The 23,661-nt window shown below is 42.3% G+C and overlaps 2 protein-coding genes across 2 annotated transcripts in view; one reads left to right on the plus strand and one right to left on the minus strand.

Annotated features, from left to right (window-relative positions):
- LOC133933439 (zinc finger protein 260-like) overlaps nt 1-23,661 on the minus strand; it is a 627,571-nt gene that overhangs the window by 575,779 nt on the left and 28,131 nt on the right. The gene's annotated exons all lie outside the window — the stretch shown is intronic.
- The window catches only part of LOC133933462 (histone H4-like), a 556,161-nt gene that overhangs the window by 353,149 nt on the left and 179,351 nt on the right, over nt 1-23,661 (plus strand). Inside the window, exon 2 of the mRNA XM_062380582.1 lies at nt 20,373-20,393. Coding sequence (XP_062236566.1) covers nt 20,373-20,393 — 21 coding nt within the window. The remainder of the gene's footprint in view (nt 1-20,372; nt 20,394-23,661) is intronic.

The following is a 23,661-nucleotide window of genomic DNA, read 5'->3' on the forward strand; positions in this document are numbered from 1 at the left end:
CCGGCCCTGCCTGCTCTGCCACCTGCTGCTTTAGAGCAGCGTTCTCAGCAGCCAGATGTGCGACGAGCTGCTTCTTCTGGTCACTATTTATTCTTGTTGAATCATCGAGTCTTGCAGCCTGCTCTGCCTCCTGCTTTACAGCAGTGATCTCAGCAGAGTGATTTCATTCGACTGCATTTGTCCAAGAGACTGAAAGAAACAAATATAGATATAAGAGGTAAATACACAGTCCCATCCTAACGTCAGGTATATTCAAACAGATCTTCTCCATGTTTGATGAAAGCAGTTGATCCAATGTAGGAAAAGTTCTTGTAAAGTAGTTTTGCTGTGAAGCGCTTGTCTGCTGACTGGTTTGAGGAAGTTGTCAGAGAGAAGGTTCTCGTGCAACTGAGGTCTACTAATGGTGTGATTGGACTCATGAGAGGTGTTGTTCCTTTATATATAAGGCAATTGTACCTGTTGCTCTTTTATATGTCAAATAATCAAATAACCTATGGTATCAAAAGAACCAATAATCTATATGACATGACAGCATCATAGGATCAAATAATCTAAGGATTTAATCTTTGAATAGATTTGAGCAGTGTTACGTAATATATATATTATATATAATATAAATAATAACAATAACAAAAATAAAACAAATATTTCTTATAATTATTCTGATGTTAATATATAACATCATCTCTCTGTGTACTTTAGCTTAATTAAGTTTCAATTGATAAGTTAAATAGATTTCCCTTCAAATCTATGTATGGCCTCAGATGATCAGCTGATTTGTTCTGAGAGAAAAATGTTTCCTCACAAACGGATAACGGCTCTAATGTCACATGACTGTTTGGGATCATGTGATGCAGATGTAGAACCTTTTCTCTGATGAACTGAAGTGACAGGACTGGATCTGATCGTCACAAATGAGGTCTATATACGCTGTTCACTTCGGCTGCACCGATACCTGCGTCAGGTATTTGTCTTCCGCTCGCCGCGATCGCCGGGTTGTCGCCAGATGCGGAAGCGCCGCACAACTCTCTGGAGAGGAAAGGACGCGCACAGGTTTTCTCGGGGCTGCGCCTCGCGCTCTGCACCGAGGGTTTCGGCGCATCGATCGGGGAAACCCACTGGGAAATGATTTAAAGCGATATTAATGTAGTGGTTCTAAAAGGTTTAGGGTGACAGTTGAATGTCAATTGGGTTAGCCGCACATATCCAGAATAAACGGGACGGGAGGCTGTGATTTCAGAAATATACAATTGATTTAATACGTGCAAATGATTAAAGACTGATCCAACAGCACTGGATCATGTGCAAAGGTGGAAGTACTGGCCTGGACTTGATACAAATAACATAATTAAAAAGGGAGAAGTTAAAGGCTCCAGACCCAATTCAACAAAGTTAAAATATCATGCATTAAACAACCATAGCACGCTTTAAGAATCCTACGCAAACGTTGAGATTTATAAAAACAAACTTGCCGGGGGAATTTGCGTATTTCCACGCAAGCTCTGACCCATGCGTATACAAACGTTTTGGAGACGGGAAAGTGGCGACACAGACGTGAGGTGGTGAACTGAAGCCAGATTATTGATCCACTTCATCATTTACATTAAAACCAACAGCTTAGTTTTGCTCGAGCGACAAATCTGTTCCACTCGAACCTTTTAATTAAATAATATATGGAACAACTCACAGCAAATTACGTTCAGATTAGATTAAACCGCGGAGTTAAGGAGCTGAGTCATTAACAGGTTTCAATAATATCTTCTAACACTGTGCGTGTATCAATAATTCACTGCAGTGAACGTGACTGAGCCATCAGGTGCACAGAGCGCACAGAGGGACCCAGCGCGCAGAACGCAGATCGCGCAGAGCTGCGGGTGAGAGAAGAAGTGGCTGCAGCCGATTGACGCTCTGCTGCATGAGGAGGAGGAGGATGGGGCACGGCGGGGGCTTGTGTGCTGCCGAACATCCGCCTGGAATTAATCACCTCCCCGAGTTTTAGAGGTTTTCTTCTTTCTACCGAGTCCGGACGCCGAAAGGCGGAAAACAGCAGAGAGAGGGTTCCACCGTCCCAGGAGAAGAGAGGGGAGAGCTGGGATATGTCACAACGGGACTTAGCTAAAGAGGAGACAATGTGAGAGCAAACAAAGTGTATGTTTTTACTCTGCAAATTAGCAACGATTCTCATCTACTATTCGAAACGCTTCGTCAACATGTCGCGCGATGGCGCTGCAGATGTTGTGTGGGGTCAACTCCACCGACTGAGAATCCAAACGAGTAAGAACGCATCACTCGCCCGACGGTCACTCTCATCGTTGACAAGTGAGTAAGTTGTTTATCGTTAACTGCAAATGACACTTAAAGCAAAACTCAGCTCTATGAAAATGATTCATCAATACGACAGTCTGCATGTATTGATTATTCAAATTCTATTTGCACACGCTGCTCGTTGAATTACAACCCTCCACTGTGCATGTCTCCATCACGTGCACAGATAATTGCCAGCATCGTGCACACTACAGCAGGGCTAATAAGGTCTGCTGTAGGTAATAATAGGTAATAGTAGGTGTTCAGGTAAGTTTCGAAAATATATTAGCATGCTGATTGAGGATTATTCATCTGTTCATCTAGCCTATTTCTATTCAATTAACCATCATTTGTAAAATATTTTTAAAGTAGATTCCAATTGGCCATCTATTTATATCTCTGGCATTGCTTTAGTGTTTTTACATCTTTTTTCTCATCTTATTCTACAGAACAAAGCCACGTGCACATTTCAGCCCAGCCAATGTAGAAGGAAAGGCTGTGTACATTTGCAAATACTGTGCAAAGACCTATGTGAAGAATGACACAAAGATGCAGAAGCATGTAGTCAAGTGCCCAAAGTTTCCTCAGGGCTCAAATCAGCCTATGACAAAACAAAATGTTTATATTTATATCTGTATATGACAAGGTAAATACAGTTAGTATAAATTACCCACACAACTTCCAGTTTATTCCCGTTAATTCCTATGGAAAGTTTCCAACTTTGAATATTCCCGGAATTTTTCAACCCTAATCCTGATCAATTTTGGCAGTTGTTAATAACTGTTAATTAGTTCATAGGTGTTTTATAGCAACCTAGGTTTTGTCTGTTTCCCCTCAGATTGCTCTATCTGTGATGTTGCTGACACTTTGCGCTGCCTCCAGGTTCACTGCCCGGCAGCTGTATGAAGCCGCACATCTGTATAAACAAGCTCTAACCACTCGTCCTTTGTTGTCTTTCCCAGCAGAGACAGGACGAGGACGCATCATGCCGCTGGATTCAAGTTTAGCGAGTAAAAACTATGACCTGGACTACGACTCCCTGCAGCCGTATTTCTACTCTGACAATGAGGATGACGCGGTGAACCAGAGCATCGTCTGCGTCGCTGACTCCATCATCATCCAGGACTGCATGTGGAGCGGCTTCTCCTTGGTTTTCCCGTGTCCGAAGCAGGGCGCAGGGACGCCGCCGAGCAAGGACCTGGATCCGGACACGCCGCCCAACAGCAGCAGCTGTAGTGAATCAGGTGGGTGGTGAACGTCTCGCCGTGCAGGCCCACCCCTCTGTGCTGCTTCCCTCTGAGCGTGCATGTGGCTGTGCATCACACACCCACACACATCTCCATCACAACCGCTGATGAGGAGGAGCAGAGCCTCAGTATTGTTTTGATGCATGCTGTCTGCAGACAGGCGGTAGAGCCATGCTGCCATGTCATGTTGTAGACAGCTGTAAGATCAGCAAGATGCATGTTAAGCAATCCACTCCTAGGGTTAGCCCCCCCCCCCCCCCCCCCACTGCTGTGACATACATTTCAGTCAGGAATGCTGGTGCTGGAGCAGAGTGTTTCTTTTTTCTTTTTCTTTTGCAGAGGATGAAAATGGAGACGAGGATCATGATGAGGAGGAAGAGGCGGACCAGGAGGAAGAGGAGGGGATTGACGTGGTCCCAGTGGAGAAGAGGCAGGCGGTGAAACGGTGCTACCCAAGTCCGCTGGAGACAAGGCCCCCCAGCCCGCTCGTGCTGAAGAGGTTTGACGTCTCCACCCACAAGCATGATTACACTGCCCATCCATCCATGAGGCAGGAGCAGCCGGCTGTCAGGAGGCTGAAGCTGGAGAGCAGCAGCAGCAGCAGCAGCAGCAGCAGCAGTGGTGGAGGAGGAGGTGGAGGCAGCGGCGGCCACAGCAGGGTCCTCAAACAGACCAGCAGCATCCGCAAGTGTCTGAGCCCCCGGACGTCAGACACCGAGGACAATGACAAGAGAAGGATTGGAGGAGCCTTTCGGGAGCGCCAGAGGAGGCTGAAGCTCAAGTTGAGCCTTGTCGCGCTGCGGGACGAGATCCCCGAGGTGGCCAACAACAAGAAGGCGGCGAAGGCGGTGATCCTGAAGAAGGCGACAGAGTGTATCTACAGCATGCAGTCAGACGAGCAGAGACTCCTCACACACAAAGAGCAGCTGCGGAGGAGAAGTGAACTTTTAAAGCAGAGACTGGCACAGATGCAGGGCTGCCGTGCTTGAAGTCTGAATCAAGACTTTTTGGCCTTTTGTTTTTTAGGCAAGTTCAAGACTTGGGGGGTGTAAAGTTCTTGTTGCATCCAAATGCTGTTTTGAAATCTCATTTGATTTCGAAGTTAAAACTGCCTCAATATAAGTTATTGGTCGATTAAATATTTCAAAGTTTATTTTTATTAATAAAAAATTTAAAATAGGGCCGTCCTTTTGGGGGTCCAAACTAAAATATAAATGTTTATGTTTTTATATATAATTTATATTTCCTAAAAATTAATTTTTTTGGATCTCAATTGTCTGGATGTTCAGACCCAGTGTTTGATTTTTTTTATTATGTTCATAGCTTCTTTTTGAAATATAAAAAATGTCCCTCTTGAATTTGTGTCCTTGTTCTTGCAGTGAAAACACACACACACACAAGCTCCAGGTACATGTTGGAGGTGGAGTGTGGGTACAACAGAGAGAGGAGACAAACCACCTCCATGATAAAAGCATCATGAATGACGTCCAATTCTGATTTAGTATAATATTGGATATTAATTATCAAATACATATTATGAAATAAACGGGGGGTAAAGCTTAAAAGCAGTTAGTTAGTGCTTCATCTCTGTCTGTACAGGATGCCTTCAGATACTGGGCTGACTGTAGGTCATCTGCACTTTGGCCTGACTCAGAGCTCAGTGCACCTCACAGAGAGTTGAGGTGTAAATATATGGATGTGTATTTTGATGCAGCACACTTGTTATAGAGTCACTGAAGAAGAAGCTGATCTCAGCAAAACAAGGAGTGACATCAACATTTCAATTGATCATTGATAAAAACGGTGTGTAAGGTTTGCTAGGCCTGTCAATCACTTAAGGATCAATTAACCATATTTTCAATATTAAAAGGGAAGCATCTTTTAATGTTTAAATTTGAATGACAGATTTTTGTTTAGAATGTAAACAATGCAAACAAGATCAAAGAAGAATTGAATACTCTAAGATTAAAGATATTGTGTGTCTTTGATGTGTCATGCAGCTCTTGACTTAATCATTGCCTATAAACCAGCGTTTGATCATTATGTGCATCTCACAGCTTTGAGAGAGAAAGATTTTTGATAAACAATATCAGGCATCTGCTCAACGACAGAATCAAACAGCAAGATTACTGCTGATTCAACCTGATTCAACCCCAGGAAGAAGGAGCAAGTTGTCCCACCATGTCACGATTCAAGTTGACTACTGAAAAGAGAGAGAGAGAGAGAAATATTGATACACCAGGAATGAGTACCAGGTTAATAAAAAAGAGATCATACATCTGAAAGACCTGATGAACCACGAGAGGGACAACGCTCAATATGAATGAGGGTGGAGAGTCCAGGCCTGCAATGACCTGCTGGAGACCCAACAACAGTTGGAAAAAGAGAAATCCCTGAATGACAGCTCATCCATAGGAAAGGAAGATCTAGGTCACCCTTATACAAGCAGAGGAGGATGCACAGGGACTCTAGAACTACCAGCACCATAGAGCATCGTTTCTCCTGATCGTTTCTCCTCATTGTTTCTCCTCATCGTTTCTCCTCATCGTTTCTCCTGATCGTTTCTCCTCATCGTTTCTCCTCATCGTTTCTCCTGATCGTTTCTCCTCATCGTTTCTCCTCATCGTTTCTCCTGATCGTTTCTCCTCATCGTTTCTCCTCATCGTTTCTCCTGATCGTTTCTCCTCATCGTTTCTCCTGATCGTTTCTCCTGATCGTTTCTCCTGATGGTTTCTCCTGATCGTTTCTCCTCATCGTTTCTCCTGATCGTTTCTCCTGATCGTTTCTCCTGATCGTTTCTCCTGATCGTTTCTCCTGATCGTTTCTCCTCATCGTTTCTCCTCATCGTTTCTCCTGGTCGTTTCTCCTCATGGTTTCTCCTGATCAATTCTCCTCATCGTTTCTCCTGATCGTTTGTTCTGATCGTTTCTCCTGATTGTTTCTATTGATAGTTTCTCCTGATCGTTCCTCCTCATCGTTTCTCCTCATCGTTTCTCCTCATCGTTTCTCCTGATGGTTTCTCCTGATCGTTTCTCATCATCGTTTCTCCTGATCGTTTCTCCTGATCGTTTCTCCTGATCGTTTCTCCTGATCGTTTCTCCTCATCGTTTCTCCTCATCGTTTCTCCTGGTCGTTTCTCCTCATGGTTTCTCCTGATCAATTCTCCTCATCGTTTCTCCTGATCGTTTGTTCTGATCGTTTCTCCTGATTGTTTCTATTGATAGTTTCTCCTGATCGTTCCTCCTCATCGTTTCTCCTCATCGTTTCTCCTCATCGTTTCTCCTGATCCTTTCTCCTGATCGTTTCTCCTCATCGTTTCTCCTCATCGTTTCTCCTGATCGTTTCTCCTCATCGTTTCTCCTCATCGTTTCTCCTGGTCATTTCTCCTCTTGGTTTCTCCTGATCAATTCTCCTCATCGTTTCTCCTGATCGTTTCTCCTGATTGTTTCTACTGATTGTTTCTCCTCAAAGTTTCTCCTGATCTTTTCTCCTGATCGTTTCTCCTCATCATTTCTCCTCATCGTTTCTCCTCATCGTTTCTCCTGGTCATTTCTCCTCTTGGTTTCTCCTGATCAATTCTCCTCATCGTTTCTCCTGATCGTTTCATCTGATCGTTTCTCCTGATTGTTTCTATTGATAGTTTCTCCTGATCGTTCCTCCTCATCGTTTCTCCTCATCGTTTCTCCTCATCGTTTCTCCTCATCGTTTCTCCTCATCGTTTCTCCTGATCGTTTCTCCTGATCGTTTCTCCTGATCGTTTCTCCTCATCGTTTCTCCTGATCGTTTCTCCTCATCGTTTCTCCTCATCGTTTCTCGTGGTCATTTCTCCTCATCGTTTCTCCTGATCGTTTCTCCTGATTGTTTCTACTGATTGTTTCTCCTCAAAGTTTCTCCTGATCGTTTCTCCTCATCGTTTCTCCTCATCGTTTCTCGTGGTCATTTCTCCTCATCTTTTCTCCTGATCGTTTCTCCTCATCCTTTCTCCTCATCCTTTCTCCTCATCCTTTCTCCTCATCGTTTCTCCTCACTTTGATGAGAGCAAAGTCTCCAATGAGATCCAAGTCACCAAGCAGAAGTTCAACCTTTTACATGAGACATGACCTAAGTGATCACAATCAGAAGTATACTTATAATAATACTTGATATTTATGATTGAGTTCATGTAATATTTGAGTTTTATCAAGATGCTGCAACGGAATTAATTGATTATTGATCAGAAGCAGCAGGTGTGTTGGAGCAGGAAGGTTTAGGGATGTAGGTTCAGCCTGGTATCTTTATTTCATATATTATTTTTACACTTTTTGATTTTCATGAAGATGCTGCACTGATACATGTAACTGTAAACCAACATGTTTTACTTTGCTGCAAATTTCATCTGAGACGTAGCATGAAGTGATTATTGATCAGAATCAAAGCAGCAGGTATGTTTAAACTAAGAATGTGAACTTCACCTGGTTTGGTTTGAGAGGTTAATATCATACATTGGGTTTTATTATGATGCTGCACTTATGAATGCAACTTTAAAAAAACCTGTTCAACTTTCCTGCACCATAATTATGTTGTGTTTCATATTAAACATGACATGAAGTGATCATTGATCAGAATCAGACACAGCAGCTAAGTTCGAGGAGGAAGGTTTATTTGACTCTTTAAAAAATTTAAACTTGTTTATTTTGATAAAATCCTATATTATTTGAGTTCTATCATGACTCTGCACTTAAGAAAGCAACCTGTTTATCTTTCAAACACTACGTCTGTGTTCTTATGAATCTTATGAAAGAGACTTGACTTCAAGTTATTTGACAGATCTGTCATACAAGCTATTTTAGTCCAGTGACCTGAAGCTCTCAATGGTCAAGAGGTAAATCCTGTGAGACATTAGCTTTGTGTAATAATACTTAACAGTACTTCCGCGCAATCCAGTTCTATCAGACCATAATTTAATAACCTTTGATTTTTCAATAACTGAATATATGCCACTAATAAAAAATTCATTTTCTAGATGTCTACCTGATAGTGCTGTAGCTAAATTTAAGGAAATAATCCCAATTACATTTAAACCCGTATTAGCAGTAGATATAAACAACAAATTCTTTAAAACCCTGAGCTCCATTGAGATCGACCACCTCGTCGATAGCTCTGCAGACTCATTACGATTAACATTAGACTCAATAGCGCCTCTAAAAAAAGAAAAATGTCAAACATAGTAAATTAGCTCCGTGGTATAATTCCCAGACAAATGAGTTAAAACAATTATCAAGAAAACTAGAAAGGAAGTGGCGCTCCAGCAACAATGTTGAAAACCTCATAGACTGGAAGAATAGTGTTAAAGAATATAAAAAGGCTCTCCACAAAGTAAGAGCCGCCTACTATTCAAAATTAATAGAAGAGAATAAAAATAACCCCAGGTTTCTCTTCTGCACTGTAGCCAGGCTGACAGAGAGTCACACCTCCACCGAACCCAGTATTCCTCCATCCCTAAATAGCAATATCTTTATGACCTTTTTTAATGATAAAATTCAAACTATTAGAAATAAAATCAACCATCTCCTGCCCTCAATTGGCACTAATACCCTCCCAACAACAGAGATCTCAGAAACGGCTGAGAATCCTACCCATTACTTAGACAGCTTCTCTCTGATCACCCGTGATCAGTTTACCAAATTAATCTCAGGTTCTAAACCAACAACCTGTATCTTAGATCCCATTCCTACCAACTTACTTAAAGACATTCTGCCCCTAATTGATAGTGACCTTTTAATAGCCTCAGATCAGGGACTTGTGTCTGTCCTCGTTCTGTTAGATCTCAGTGCAGCATTCGACACAATTGACCATCAAATTTTATTACAAAGACTAAAACAGTTAATTAACATTAATGGAACCGCCCTTAACTGGTTTAAATCGTATTTTTCTGATCGCTCCCAATTTGTGCAAATTAATGATGAGTCATCTGTGCGCACCAAAGTTAATCATGGTGTTCCACAGGGCTCTGTGCTCGGCCCAATTTTATTCTCATTATATATGCTTCCACTAGGAAACATTATCAGGACACACTCGGTAAATTTCCACTGCTATGCGGATGACACCCAGTTATATTTGTCAATAAAACCTGAACAAAGTAATCAATTAACTAAACTTCGAACATGTCTCAAGGACATAAAAACCTGGATGACCCGCAATTTTCTCTTATTAAACTCAGACAAAACAGAGGTTATAATACTTGGCCCCAAACACCTTAGAGATGCATTATCTAATGATATAGCTGCGCTAGACGACATTGCCCTTGCTTCAAATGAAACAGTCAGGAACTTGGGAGTGATCTTCGATCCTGATTTATCCTTTAATAGTCACTTAAAACAAATTTCTAGGACCGCTTTTTTCCACTTGCGTAATATTTCAAAAATTAGACATGTCCTTTCACAAAAAGATGCAGAAAAACTAGTCCACGCCTTTGTTACATCGAGACTGGACTATTGTAATTCATTATTATCAGGCTCCAGCAGGAAGTCGTTAAAGACTCTACAGCTTGTCCAAAATGCTGCAGCACGTGTCCTGACGAGAACAAAGAGAAGAGAGCACATTTCTCCAATATTAGCATCGCTACACTGGCTTCCAGTTAAATCTAGAATAGAATTTAAAATTCTCCTCCTCACCTTCAAGGCCCTTAATAATATAGCGCCTTTATACCTTAAAGAGCTGTTAATACCTTATAAACCCACTAGAGCACTCCGCTCCCAGAATTCAAGCCTACTTGTCGTCCCTAAATTCTCTAAAAGTAGAGTAGGAGCCAGAGCTTTTAGCCATCAAGCCCCTCGGCTGTGGAATAATCTACCACTTTCAGTTCGGGAGGCAGTCACCATCTGTTCGTTTAAAAGTAGGCTCAAAACCTTTCTTTTTGATAAAGCTTATAGTTAGAGCTAATTAGTGCGCCAGAACGTTACTTGTTCTATTTTATGACACATGACACACGGAGCTTCTCTTTCCAGCTTCTCCTTCCTCTTCTCCATCCCTATCCCCCTTCCCCGGAATCCCTTTGCTTTATCACCCGCAGATCCAGGGCCTCTGTGGCCGCACCATGGATTACGGTTTGTGGATCGCGCACCGGGGGTCGCGGTGTTGGATCCAGTGTGGCGGATTCTGAGTCATGTGGGCTGATCGTGGTGCTGGTGGCGGACCCTGTGTCGCGTTGGCATTGGGCACGGGCGGTGGACCAGGACCGCAGTGGTGGCTTGTGATGGGTCCTCCTGGTGGGCGGCGGTGGACGGTGACTGAGGACTGAAGTGGCGTCTGGTCTGGATGGTGGATCGTGGTCTAGATGGTTGCTGAGCATGGACTGTGCTTCATCAATGCTGCTAGAGACTTTGATTATTGATGATGTTCTCCTGCACGTGGCATCTATTGCACTTCTGTCCGTCCTGGGAGAGGGATCCCTCACATGTGGCTCTCTCTGAGGTTTCTACATATTTTTACCCTGTTAAAAGGGTTTTTTGTAGTTTTTCCTTACTCTTGCTGAGGGTTAAGGACAGAGGATGTCACACCCTGTTAAAGCCCTATGAGATGAATTGTAATTTGTGAATATGGGCTATACAAATAAAATTTGATTGATTGATTGATTGATTATCCTCAAATTGTAATAAGTATAATTTTAAATAAATGATGACAGAAAAAAATGCAATTTAATGGTAAATTTCAAGTTTTTCATGAAGTACTACATTAATAAGGTATTTTTGAATGGTTAAAATCATATTTTGACATGCTACTATTTACCCACAGCAATCTACAAAAACACTTTCAAATACTTCACAAGTGTGTACATTCTGGAAACAGTGTGTTTGTTGACACTAAAGCCTTCATTTTTAATATGAATATTTGTTTGGTAACACATGGACAGGTTGACTGAGATCTAACACTCACCAGACAAATAGTTTTTATAAAACATTTTTCATGTTTTAATGATTATTTTATACAAATAATGATGAAAATAAAATACACAAACATCTCTCCTAGTGTTAATGTGAAAAGCCAAAGTTGGTATTTACCACATCAGACAGCAGAGACAAAGCATATTCCAGTAAAGCAAAAAACATATTCTACAAACTAAATGATACAACCTGTTGACTTTTTGCGTTAAATGAGAGAAATGTGCCACAATATTAATTTAATCCTTGCTTGAAGTGAATATTGACTCTGATAGGAAGTCTGGCTCAACTTCACCAGGAGCCTCGGCCTTCAGCAGAGTGTTTGCTGCCTGCACAATTACTTGATTTTATTACGAAGGGATCATCAGTAGGTGCTTTTTTTCACCCAGTTTTTCTGAACAAACATTTGAAGCAGCTGGGAAACAGGTTTTGGTGGAGCTGTGGTGCTTTTGAACTTTTTTAGGAGAGAAATGAGTGGGGAAAGGACAATGATATGGTTGCCTTGGAAATCAATGTTTCTGTTTGTAAGATGCATCAATGCGAATGTAATTGCAGTGAGAGGATAGCAGCCTGATACTAGTGACATGTCTTTACAGCATTCAGTAGTACTTCATCTTTTCCCTCCGAGTCTATATCAGTGGGGTATAAATGTCCTGTTGATGAATGACTGTACTGCAACTGTTACAACGGGGAGAGGCGGTGGTCTAGTGGCAGAAACTTGGATTATGGGCAGAGAAGGTCTCTGGGTCGACTCCACGGAGAGACAACAAAAAGACGCACCTGGATTGATCTGTCCAAAAATCCAAGAGTCTCCCTACCCTGTCTAGTGCCCCTTAACAAAGGCACCTTACTCCCCCAACATTTGCTCCCCGAGCGCCACACATGTTCACTCAGTGCTCTGTCAAGGGCAAAGATTAAATTTCCCTACCTGCATGAGTGTGCCTTTGTATGTCTGTGCATGTGTTTGGGACTAGTAAATAAATGAATCTTAATCTTAACAATTATGTTCACGGCTGTGTATATGAGCTCCAATCCCTGGGGGACGTTTGTCTTTCCAAACAGTTGGAGTGTTTTACCAGGGACAACATTTTAAATAACTTGTGCTGTTTAATAAATGTTTGTACCGAGTAGATCTGTTTCTCAGAAAAGGCTAGGTCATCTCATTTCAAATAAATACTTTATTTCATTGCAGCTCTGACCATGGTTTGGATTAAGGTGAAGTGAAGTAGCAATATTAATGATTAGATTTATAGCAGGCCAGGTCTTAGCTTGCATACTTTCCAACGTGTATTATTTGCAGAGCTAATAATGTAACAAATATTTTACTGTAAACTTGTCTTCATGTAGTATTATGAAATGCTACTCTCTTTTTGCTGTTCAGTTAATGTTGTAAAACTAGAATAGATACATATTTAAATCTGTCGAAAGATATCCTTTAACATACTTTAGTTACTTTACAGAAAGTAATTCATTTATTATACTTCAATGGTGATATGAACTTTGAACTCTGAAGTCAATTCTTTAGTGTATTATATGTATTAACGGTCTATAACGAGCAGGGCAACAAAGGAGTTTTGTCTTGAGTACAGTGAAGTGGCTCTTAAAAGAGCCGTTGTTATGGTCAGTGGAGCAGCAGCAGTTTAAGCTCTCTCTCCGCGGATGCGGCGGGCCAGCTGGATGTCCTTGGGCATGATGGTAACCCTCTTGGCGTGGATGGCAGGTCGGTCTTGAAGTCCTGAGCGATTTCTCTCACCAGGCGCTGGAAGGGCAGCTTGCGGATCAGCAGCTCCGTCGATTTCTGGTAGCGACGGATCTCTCTCAGAGCCACGGTACCGGGCCTGTAACGGTGAGGCTTCTTCACGCCGCCGGTGGCCGGGGCGCTCTTACGCGCAGCCTTGGTGGCCAGCTGCTTCCTGGGGGCTTTGCCTCCGGTGGATTTACGGGCGGTCTGCTTGGTTCTTGCCATTTTGTTGCTTTTCTCTGCGATCGGGAGAAAGAGTGAAGCTGTAGAGAGACACTCTGCTTTTAAACCGCGAAGCCAGCCCTGAATTGGTGACGCTGCTTCAGATCGGGGATAGGCTCCTCCTCGGGTACTGTCTGCTTGTTCGACAAAAGTGTCGACCATCCCTCGCTGCTCTGCTAGAGGCTTCTATTCTGGTTGGTCTGGCATGAACCGTCCCGCGCGATCCGCGTATATATAGGGGAGTGATCATGCTCTCCACCGCAGTTTATTTTGACGTGTGTTAGGAAACAATCTACATCCATAATGTCAGGCAGAGGCAAAACCGGCGGAAAGGCCAGAGCGAAGGCAAAGACTCGCTCTTCCCGCGCTGGGCTCCAGTTCCCCGTCGGTCGTGTTCACAGACTGCTGCGTAAAGGCAACTACGCACATCGCGTTGGTGCCGGCGCCCCCGTCTACCTGGCGGCTGTGCTGGAGTACCTCACCGCTGAGATCCTGGAGCTGGCTGGAAACGCCGCCCGCGACAACAAGAAGAGCCGTATCATCCCCCGCCACCTGCAGCTGGCCGTCCACAACGACGAGGAGCTCAACAAACTCCTGGGCGGAGTGACCATCGCTCAGGGCGGCGTGCTGCCCAACATCCAGGCTGTTCTTCTGCCCAAGAAGACCGAGAAGGCCCCCAAGTCCAAGTAAAGCAAAGTTGCTGGAAACCAACGACACAAAGGCTCTTTTAAGAGCCACACACTCACCTCTGAAGAACAAAACTCCTCATATCACCCATCAATTTAAAGCACACGCACAAGTCATTATTAGATTCAACTTTATTGTCATTGCACAGTAGAAGTGCTTATATATAACCAGAAGTGCAATAAAGGCAGTAAAAGTAATGTGCAAATTTTAACTGAAAATGTGAAGTAAAATTTGTAAATACACAAGATATGTACAGTAAGAAATATATATGTAATAGAGCAGTATTAAGAGGTATTTTATTATATAAGAACGATGAATATACTATGAGCAAGATCAATATATATGAATATGAATACACTATTGGTGGGATTATACAGTAGTAAAAAAAAAAAAAGTAGCAGTCTAGTGCAAATGTTCAAATGTTTAATGGTTGGAGGACGGTGGGTGGCAGTCCAAGCCAGGGTGGAGGAGGGAAGTATAGTCACTGGAGGAGGTGTGTGTGGTGCGGGGCAGCTGCTTTTACTGTGGTGCAGAGTTTAGCAGGGTGACAGCCACAGGGATGAAGCTGTTCCTGGACCTGCTGGTCCGGGAACGGAGGACCCTGTAGCGTCTCCCAGAAGGGAGGAGGGCAAACAGTCTGTGGCTGGGGTGTGAGCTGCCCTTGACGATGCTGCGAGCCCCCGCAGATATCTCTTGCTCTGGACAGCCTTCAATGGTGGGGAGTGAGGAACCAGTGATGTGTTGGGCAGTTTTCACCACCCTCTGCAGGCCACTAGCATTCAATATGTATTCATTGGTATCGTTCATTCTGTGTCAGATGTTTGTGTCATCTGGTGAGGAAACCATCACTCATATGGAAGTTTAAATATAAAAGATACACACTTCAAATTGCAGTACATCTAAGGTTCATGGATCCATTGCATACATCGCTCATGATGGACGGTATGAATGCAGTACAACACATACTATCTTCCTAATGAAATAGAAACTAGTGTGGGTAGAACAGATTTAATGTAATTTTCAGCCTCTTTACATTTGTCATTATGCAAATATAGGGTGAGAAGTAAAGATAGCTATTGGTTAAACATCTTACAAACTATCATATGATAGTAATGTAGTCATAAACAATCACTCTTTTGTTCCCCAGAGGAGCAGGACTCTGGATCAGTTCAAAGAGCTCCACTTGTTTTCTGGGCTTTCGACCGCTTCTCAGGGTCGTCTTCAGTGAACTCAAATAGCTTTGGCCTCATCAGGTGAGCTAAGGTTGTAATGTTGGTCTTGAGATAGTATATTTAAATTATACGCTGAAAAATGTACTTAGTGTTTAAATCATGAAACTGAATAAAATATCACCTGGAAAAACCCTCTTCTCCCTGTTAATAAATTTAACCTCGTAACTTTCCCTCTGTAGGGGTTGCAGTGTCTGATGACAGGTCATCAATACTTTAGTTTAATGACAGCCACTGATCAAGTTGATGCAGCTACAGAGCTCATTTCTATGACTCAAACAAGTAGCTGCAATAAAGCAGGAGAAGCTGAGCTACTGGAAAACAAAGCTTCAGACAGAACATGGAGGGGAGTTCTTCTGGTAGTGGACTTTACTCAGGTTCACATCATTTGGAGAGCAGCTCCATCTGTTGGCTGCCTGAGGTTACTACAGCACAGTATGGTTTCATGATGTGAGGCCGGAATTGTCATTTTTCTAGGCAACTGTCACTTTTCTAGTTAGCAAGGAAAGACACGAGGTAATACGATAAATATAACAACTAAGGCAGACTCTTTAAAAAGTATGGTTTATAAAGTAATAACGATATCGCTGAACATCCCTAGGCAACATCTATGTCGCCAGGATCTGAAACAGACATGGAATTAATGGAAAAAGTAACACCAATAAGGAAAAGACAGAACACAGAGAGGCAAATGAGGATAAATGAGAAAAGTAAGAATAAGAATAAAGATTGAAAACAAGAATACTAATAATGCTAACACTAATTTCATTAAATACCAGAGGCTGAAAAACAAAATACAATCAGATATATGGGATGAGTAATTATGATGTTGTGCAATAGTACGTAAAAAGTGTTACCATACAATGGTGTGCCTTTAGGCACTCAATAAATTTGGTTATCAAAATAAAATGTAAAACATTAATATTTAAAATATTAATATTAAATCATAACTTTAATTGGTTAAAGTTCTCGCGGGGCACCACCCTTCATAGAAGGGAAAAGATAGCCAATTTATTGATTAAGATCAGTCTCATTTAGATCTAGTTCAATTAGAAATCTCAATGTTTTACCATTAAAGATTATATAATGAACAATGAAGGGTATGGAGTTCTTAACAGTTGGCAAAATTCACAAATTACTAAACAATCAAACTAACTAACTAGGAGGTGTGTGAGTGTGTGTGTGAATGTAAATTAGCATGCTTTAAAGAATGTTCCCTAAGATAAGAGCCCCCCCCCCCCCCCCCCCCTTCTTCTGAGGTTGCTTTACGGCCGTTGCTGTACGGCACAGGGGGAAGGTTTAACTAGGTGAGATACTATGCGTGTCTGTGTGGATGTTAATCAGATAATGATAGTCAGGGACAAAGCCTGTGGCGAGCCTAACTATTAACCTTCATTTAACTTATGCCTACAACGTCCCAGCATATATCAAACTTGTAAACACACTGAATTGAGTAAACAGTCTTGCTTAGAATGAATAATTATTAAGCCCAGATTATGTTACCAGTCCGAGGGAACGAGGAAAAGAAAGTTGCTGTTCAGTTTGCAGTTCTGTGACGTCTCCTGGCTTTGTGGTCGTAGAGTTCTGCATTCTGTCGAGCCTTGTGCTCAGATGCTGGTTGAGGTTTTCCTGCAGGACATCGCGTCGCTACCAGGAGTTTGGTAGAGCTTGAAGGGCGAGGAGATTTCCTTGAAGTGGGGGCAGGGGAGCTGCACCTCTGACCTCCGGTTGTGGGTTGGATAGAGAAGGAAGCTGGATCAGAGCTGTAGCAGCCTTCCGCCCTCAGGAGGATTGGAGAAAGAGGAAGATCTTGGGGAGACCTCTCCTTATATTGGCCCCGGTGACCTCACAGGTTTTGGACCAGAGTGACCAATAGGAGTTGACTCTGGTGGTTCTTGACACCTTTGTGTGACATTGCCCAGACCCCAGGACATGCAGCATCCTGTTACATCCTCTGGGAGACTGAGTTCCTTGACTTTCAAAGATCAATGGAACCTGTTGCATCTTGGGGGATTGAGTCCACTCCAGCACATGCAGCATGTTTGTAACAAGTTTGACTGAAAGGAGGCCTGTGGTTTGCACAAAAACCATGTCCCAACATAACATATGTTTACAAGGAACACAGTGAATTGAAATCCAAATGAGAGAAGTGCAGAATGAATAGATGGGAGATGTGTATACAAACAATGGCGATGGGAACATGAGGGGAGCTGCTATATTAAGAAATGGAGGAGTGAGAGTGATTGTGAAATATTTGTTTTATTATTGTTATTATTTATATTATATATAATATATATATATATATATATATATATATATATATTACGTAACACTGTTCAAATCAATTCAAAGATCATATCCTTAGATAATTTGATCCTATGATGCTGTCATGTCACATAGATAATTGGCTCCTTTGATACCATAGGTTATTTGATTATTTGACTTACTTATAAAGGAGCAACAGGTTCAATTGACTAAATATGAAAGAACAGCACGTAAGATTGACTTACATATAAAAGAGATGATATAACTTATTACCATTAGGGTAATTATAAGAAATATTTGTTTATTATTGTTATTATTTATATCATATAAATATATATATATATATACATACATAGGAATCTAGGTCGATATTTATTTAGTGCTTTTTTCTAGTACTAGACCCAGGCAAGTGGTATATATATATATATATAATTGTTGAGTACTCGTTTATGTCAAAGAACAAGTTGAACAAATTACCAATTTATTGAACAATCAACCAAACAATCACAATATAAAACAGTATAACATAATACAAACACAATAAATGATGTATTCTCATAAAATAACTGTCCTTTCAATGTGTGTGTATATATTCAGTTCCCAGTGTAGTGTGTGCTTGAAGATTCACTGGTTCCGTTCTGGTCCGGGTCTTTATGTCTCTAAACTCAGTACTACCTGTCTACCTGACGGGCAGTACTGGGGTCTGATGTCTTCTGGATAAACGATCAGGTTCAATCTGGATCATACAGTTGGCCACACTGCATCCACGGTCTGGGTTCTGCTCGCCATCTCAGCATTCAGAATTACAGGATTGAGATTCTTCTGGTGTTCATAAAAAAATCTACTCAGAGTGCAGAATAATCAGTGCTGTTTTGTAATTATATTTCTAATGTTTAAAAAGTATGGTATATGAAGTAATGGCGATATTGCTGAACATCATGTTACATGATGCATGTGTGTAGGTAGGAGTACGCTACTCCTTCAGAGTTTAAAGCTATGTTTTATAATATTTGATGTTTTGATATTTACTAACTTCTTAATCTGAACATTGTAAGATGACATCTAATATTGCTCAATCTATCTAGACTCCCTGTAGTTAAGAACTCTGTCTCTACATATTTATTGACAGTGGTGATGAATGAAGAGGAAACAGCTCTTTGTGGAAAGACGTGTGTGGCTCTTAAAAGAGCCTTTTACCAGGATGGACATGTTTCACAGTGAGGACAGATCACTTCTTCTTGGCTGCTGTCTTCTTCGCTTTGGGTTTGGTGACCTTCTTCGCGGGGCACTTCTTGGCTCAGGCGTCTTTTTCACCACCTTCTTGGGGCTCTTCGCCACCTTCTTGGGAGTCTTCGCCACTTTCTTGGGGCTCTTCGCCATTTTCTTGGGGCTCTTGGTGGGCTTCTTGGCCGCTGCTGGTTTAGCCACCTTCTTCGGGGACTTTTTAGCGGCTGCTGGCTTCATGGCTCCCGCCGACTTGGGCTTTTTAGCCACTGCGGGTTTCTTGGCGGCGGGCTTCTTCGCTTTGGGAGCGGCCTTCTTCACTGCCTCTTTCTTGCTCATCTTGAACGAGCCAGTGGCCCCGGTTCCCTTGGTCTGGACCAGGGTCCCGCTGACCACCAGCTTCTTGATGGTGGTGTTGACTCGGGAATTGTTCATTATCATTACAAGATTAAAATTGGGGCACATTTGTCTCATTTGATACAAAAAGTCAAAGTTTATATAAATTATTTTCCAGAAAATGTTTAAGCTTTACTGGAATTTGCTTTTCTCTACTTAGTAAATACCAAGTTGTGCTCATCATATTAACACTAGGATACATGTTTCTGTATATTATGATAATAATTATTTGTGTAAATAATCATTCAACTTGACAAACGTTTCTGAAAAACTGTTTGACCCGTCCGGAGAAATCTCTGTTAACTTGTCATTATATGTTACCTATTGATCAATAGATCAAGTCTTCTCAGACTTTTATAGCCAATAACACATTCATATTAAAATTTAAGGCTTTAGTGTCAACAAACACTGTGTTTATCCAGAATGTACACACGTGTGCAGTATGTGAAAGTGTTTGTGTAAATTGCAGCGTGTAAACATGTCATTTTAACCATGCAAACAGACTTTATTCATTGGGACGACCCCTTCTCACCTGGACACTAGGTGTCGCTGTTCTTCCGTTCCCAGAACTACAGGTGGAGTGGGCATCAGCGACAATCAGAGCACATCTTGGCCAGGTGTGCTCTGCCCTGTAAAACACTTGCTAGATTCGTCTTGCGCCACCTACGGGACGAGGTTGGTTCTCCCGGACGCCAGCAGCCTTTTCGGTTTTCTTCATGGAGACTTTGGTTTGTTGTTTGTTCCATTAATAAATATTCTAATAGAGCCACAGTTCACCCGTGTCGTCTCCCTCCTTGCCACAGTCGTGGGCAAATGGGGGCTCGTCCGGTGCACGCTTTTCCTCCACGTTTGTGAAAGACTGGATAGGCGGAGAAGGCGATTTTTTTTGTGAATGAGACCTGTGATCAGGTAATGTGTGAGCGTAGTGTGACGTCACACACCAAGTCAGCTGTGCGCCTCATGTTTTTGTGACTGAGCGGCGTAGTTTGTGTGGGAGATGTTCGGGTAAGTGAACTGACGCTGTTGTGTGTTGGCTTGTTTCTCCGTGTTGCTGTGCCGGGTGTTTCCTGGTGTCGTTTAACTAGAGTGAGCGCGTACTGTCGTTAGTGGCTGCTGTTCTGTCCCGGTTAGGCTAAAGGGCGGACTCCCTTTGGAGTTCGTTGGGGTTTGGTAGTGTGATGTGAAAGTGGTTCGAGCAGTTGTCTCGGGAGCACGTCCGAGGCTGCAGGTGGAGTCGCCAGTTTGGTTGCTTCGCCGGGTTTGCGGGATTCAGTGCATACATACCCACCACAACTAGCACCTGGAGACTCAGTTTCTGGTTAGGCAGTCAGCCGGACAGCGCTGCAGTGACGTGTTGCTGTGTACAGCTTTAGGAGTGTGACCGCCGGTGCACAGAGTTAAATGTTAATATTCAGGCAGGTTAGCTGTGTTTTTCAGTCATGGCTACTGTGGATGAGTTTCTGAGTGCTCCGTCAGAGGAGTTATTAGACCGCTGTTCGCGGGATCAATTAATTCAAATTGCTGATCATTTCAAGATGGATATCGGGGATAAACGTTTAAAGGAGAATGTCGGGAGGATCCTCGTGATAATCTGGTGGAAATTGGAGTAATTGAGACAAAATTCCAGGATGTGACTCATGGGGTTATTAAACGAATGGAGCTGGAAGTTCGCCGACTGAGTTTATCTCATGTTGAGGGACAGGTCCCTGTTTCTCCTGCGCTGTCACGCTCTTTCGATGTGACCAGTTGTCTGCGTCTACTTTGAAGTATCCTGAAATGGTGTATTCTACAGTGAAAATGTTGGAATTTACTTTGAACAATTGTAAACAGTGAAAATTCTTGACTCAACTTTTTAAATTTAAAACAGTGTAAATGTTGGAATTTACTTTGAAAAGTCTCTAAATATATTCAGTAAAAATCTATGATATCCAGTATGTAGTTAGTCAGTGAGGTGCTGAACACAGGCATCTCAGTATCTCTCTGAACGTATTGATGTGACGACCCCTTCCACCCTCACCTGGACACTAGGTGTCCCTGTTCTTTCTTCCCCAGAACTGTAGGGGGAGTGGAAATCAGCGACAATCAGAGCACATTTCGGCCAGGTGTGCTCTGGCCAGCACCCTTCTGTTTTGTTTTTGGAGACTTTGGTTGTTGCTTATAATTTATTCTGTTAAATAAATATCCTGAAATAGTAACAGTTCACCCGTGTCGTCTCCCTCATTGTCACAGTCGTGAGCCGGGCTGTGACATTCATCTTTACAGATTTACTTCTATTTCAAACACACTTCACATTTCATTAGGGGCTACTTAATACTTAATAATAAAATATTATATACATCATTATGCACACATAATAAAAATAGTATAAGTATGAAGAAAAGTAATGTCATTGCCAATGGATGGTTTCTTACATCATGGTGTAATCTTTACCTTTTTCGGCCAAGGCAAAACACCCACTCTCTTCTCCTCTGAGTGTACAAATATTTCAGCTTTGCAACCGGTACATTTGGTATAGGCATAGAAATCAGAGGAATCTTAGACATCATAGAAATCAATGACACTGTGACATTAAAGCAAACCGACAACAAAATAGAATAACTTGACTAATGAAATCCTTTGTAGTTTAAAAGTGTTTTCCCAAATGGATTTTATTCGTTTGAAGGAGTTCCTATTTACTTAAATTGTACTGGATTCGGCTACAATGCTTTTTGCCCCTGAAACTCCAAATGGGATTTACATTTGACTGTTTTAATTCCAGAAAACAACAAAAATGTATTTATATTTTTATTTTCTAAGTATTGTAACTGTATTTACACAAGCTTAAATTATACACGAATGTAACCTTAAAAACGACGTTTTTATGCAAAATATTATTAGGCTGTGTCACCGATCAAGAGGAGGATGTGGTCCGAGTACCAACGTGGCGGACGGGACAAGATTCCTCAAGCTAAAATTCAATAATCAGGTCCAATCACTGCCGTACTCAGCCAGATTCAATACTGCGCTGGGTGCGGAATACTTTAGAGTAATTCACCACAAGCAAATTAGAGTATGCAGGATGTGTATACAGCCGGGACATATACTAAGGGAATGCCCAGAACAATACTAAATGCAGCCTGTGTTTAAATAAATTGGAGTGTGTGTGCAACAAAAGTGAAACAGGGGAGGTTCAAGATGTGTCTGGGGACAGTGAGGAGGTCAGTCTGAGCGAGGAGAGCACAGGTGAAGAGGAGGAGGAAATGGAGTGCGCGCAGGAAGAGGAGGCGGATGGTGCGAAGCGGGAGGGAGGAGGAGAAAACAAAGGAGCGGAGGAAAGTGCAGAGCTGGGAGTCAGCTTGCTAACAGGGGAGCAAGGGAAGCAAATAACTGAACTAAAGACAAAAAAACAGAACGAAAATAGCACGGACTGCGGAGAACGGGACAGCACGGCGCGGCAGTCAGCTGCCGAGCTTAGCTCCGTGAGAGAAACACAGAGCGGCGCGGCTCCTACAGAGACTGCAGCCCAGGCTCTCGATCCAAAAGCACTCGACTCAGACTCAGACAAAGACTTGGTGATGAAAATAACACAAATAAGGAGAAGACAAAACACGGAGAGGCAGCAAAGAGTTAACAAGAAGAGTAAATCTAAGAACAACAAATATCGGAATTTATCAAATATGGCATATTATGTGTACAGGAAAACACACTGGGATGAGGAGTGTATGAGGGAGATCGAGAAGGAGTGGATGGGAGGCAGGGCCGGCCCTAGCACATTTGGCGCTCTAGGCAAGCGTCACTCCTAGCGCCCCCCCCCCCCCCCCCCACCCACCCACCAAAAAACATATTTTTTAAAAACGATTTTCCAAGAAAACTGATAAAATTATTTCTTTCATTGTCGAAGTTGCTTGGATACACATACTCTAACCATAAGCCTCAATGTGCTAGCATGTTCTGAAAACACCAAGGAGCCACTACCCTTTCCGTTTTTACGATTTTTGGCTAATTTTACCCAAATGTTAGATCTTTTTTTTTAATGTCAAACTATTGGTTGGAGATATATGTTACGGGTCCCAAGATTGATACCAAAGCAACTAAGTATGTCTGTAGAATTCAACATGAATGCAGCAGCAGTAACGACATGGAGCCTTCAGTTCCTCATCCGGACTGCATCTTATTCAAATTAAACACAATTTCAAGTACAAGCATTTCTCTGAGTGTAACTGCATGTTAAAGTGCATTTTATTAGGAATAATCTTAAATTACTGTTAAAGTAATTAAATACAATATTTTGGGCAGTACCACATATAGAAGAGGGCGCAAAAAACTCTGCCTAGCCAAAAAGAACATTATATTTTTTTTTTTGCTGGACGCAGTTTTTGGCGCCCCCCTCTGAGTGGCGCCCTAGGCAACCGGTTGCCATGTCGCCTGTAGGAAAGACCGGCCCTGCC

This window comes from Platichthys flesus, chromosome 22 (assembly GCF_949316205.1).
Source record: "Platichthys flesus chromosome 22, fPlaFle2.1, whole genome shotgun sequence".
In the NCBI taxonomy this organism is placed as follows: Eukaryota; Metazoa; Chordata; class Actinopteri; order Pleuronectiformes; family Pleuronectidae; genus Platichthys; species Platichthys flesus.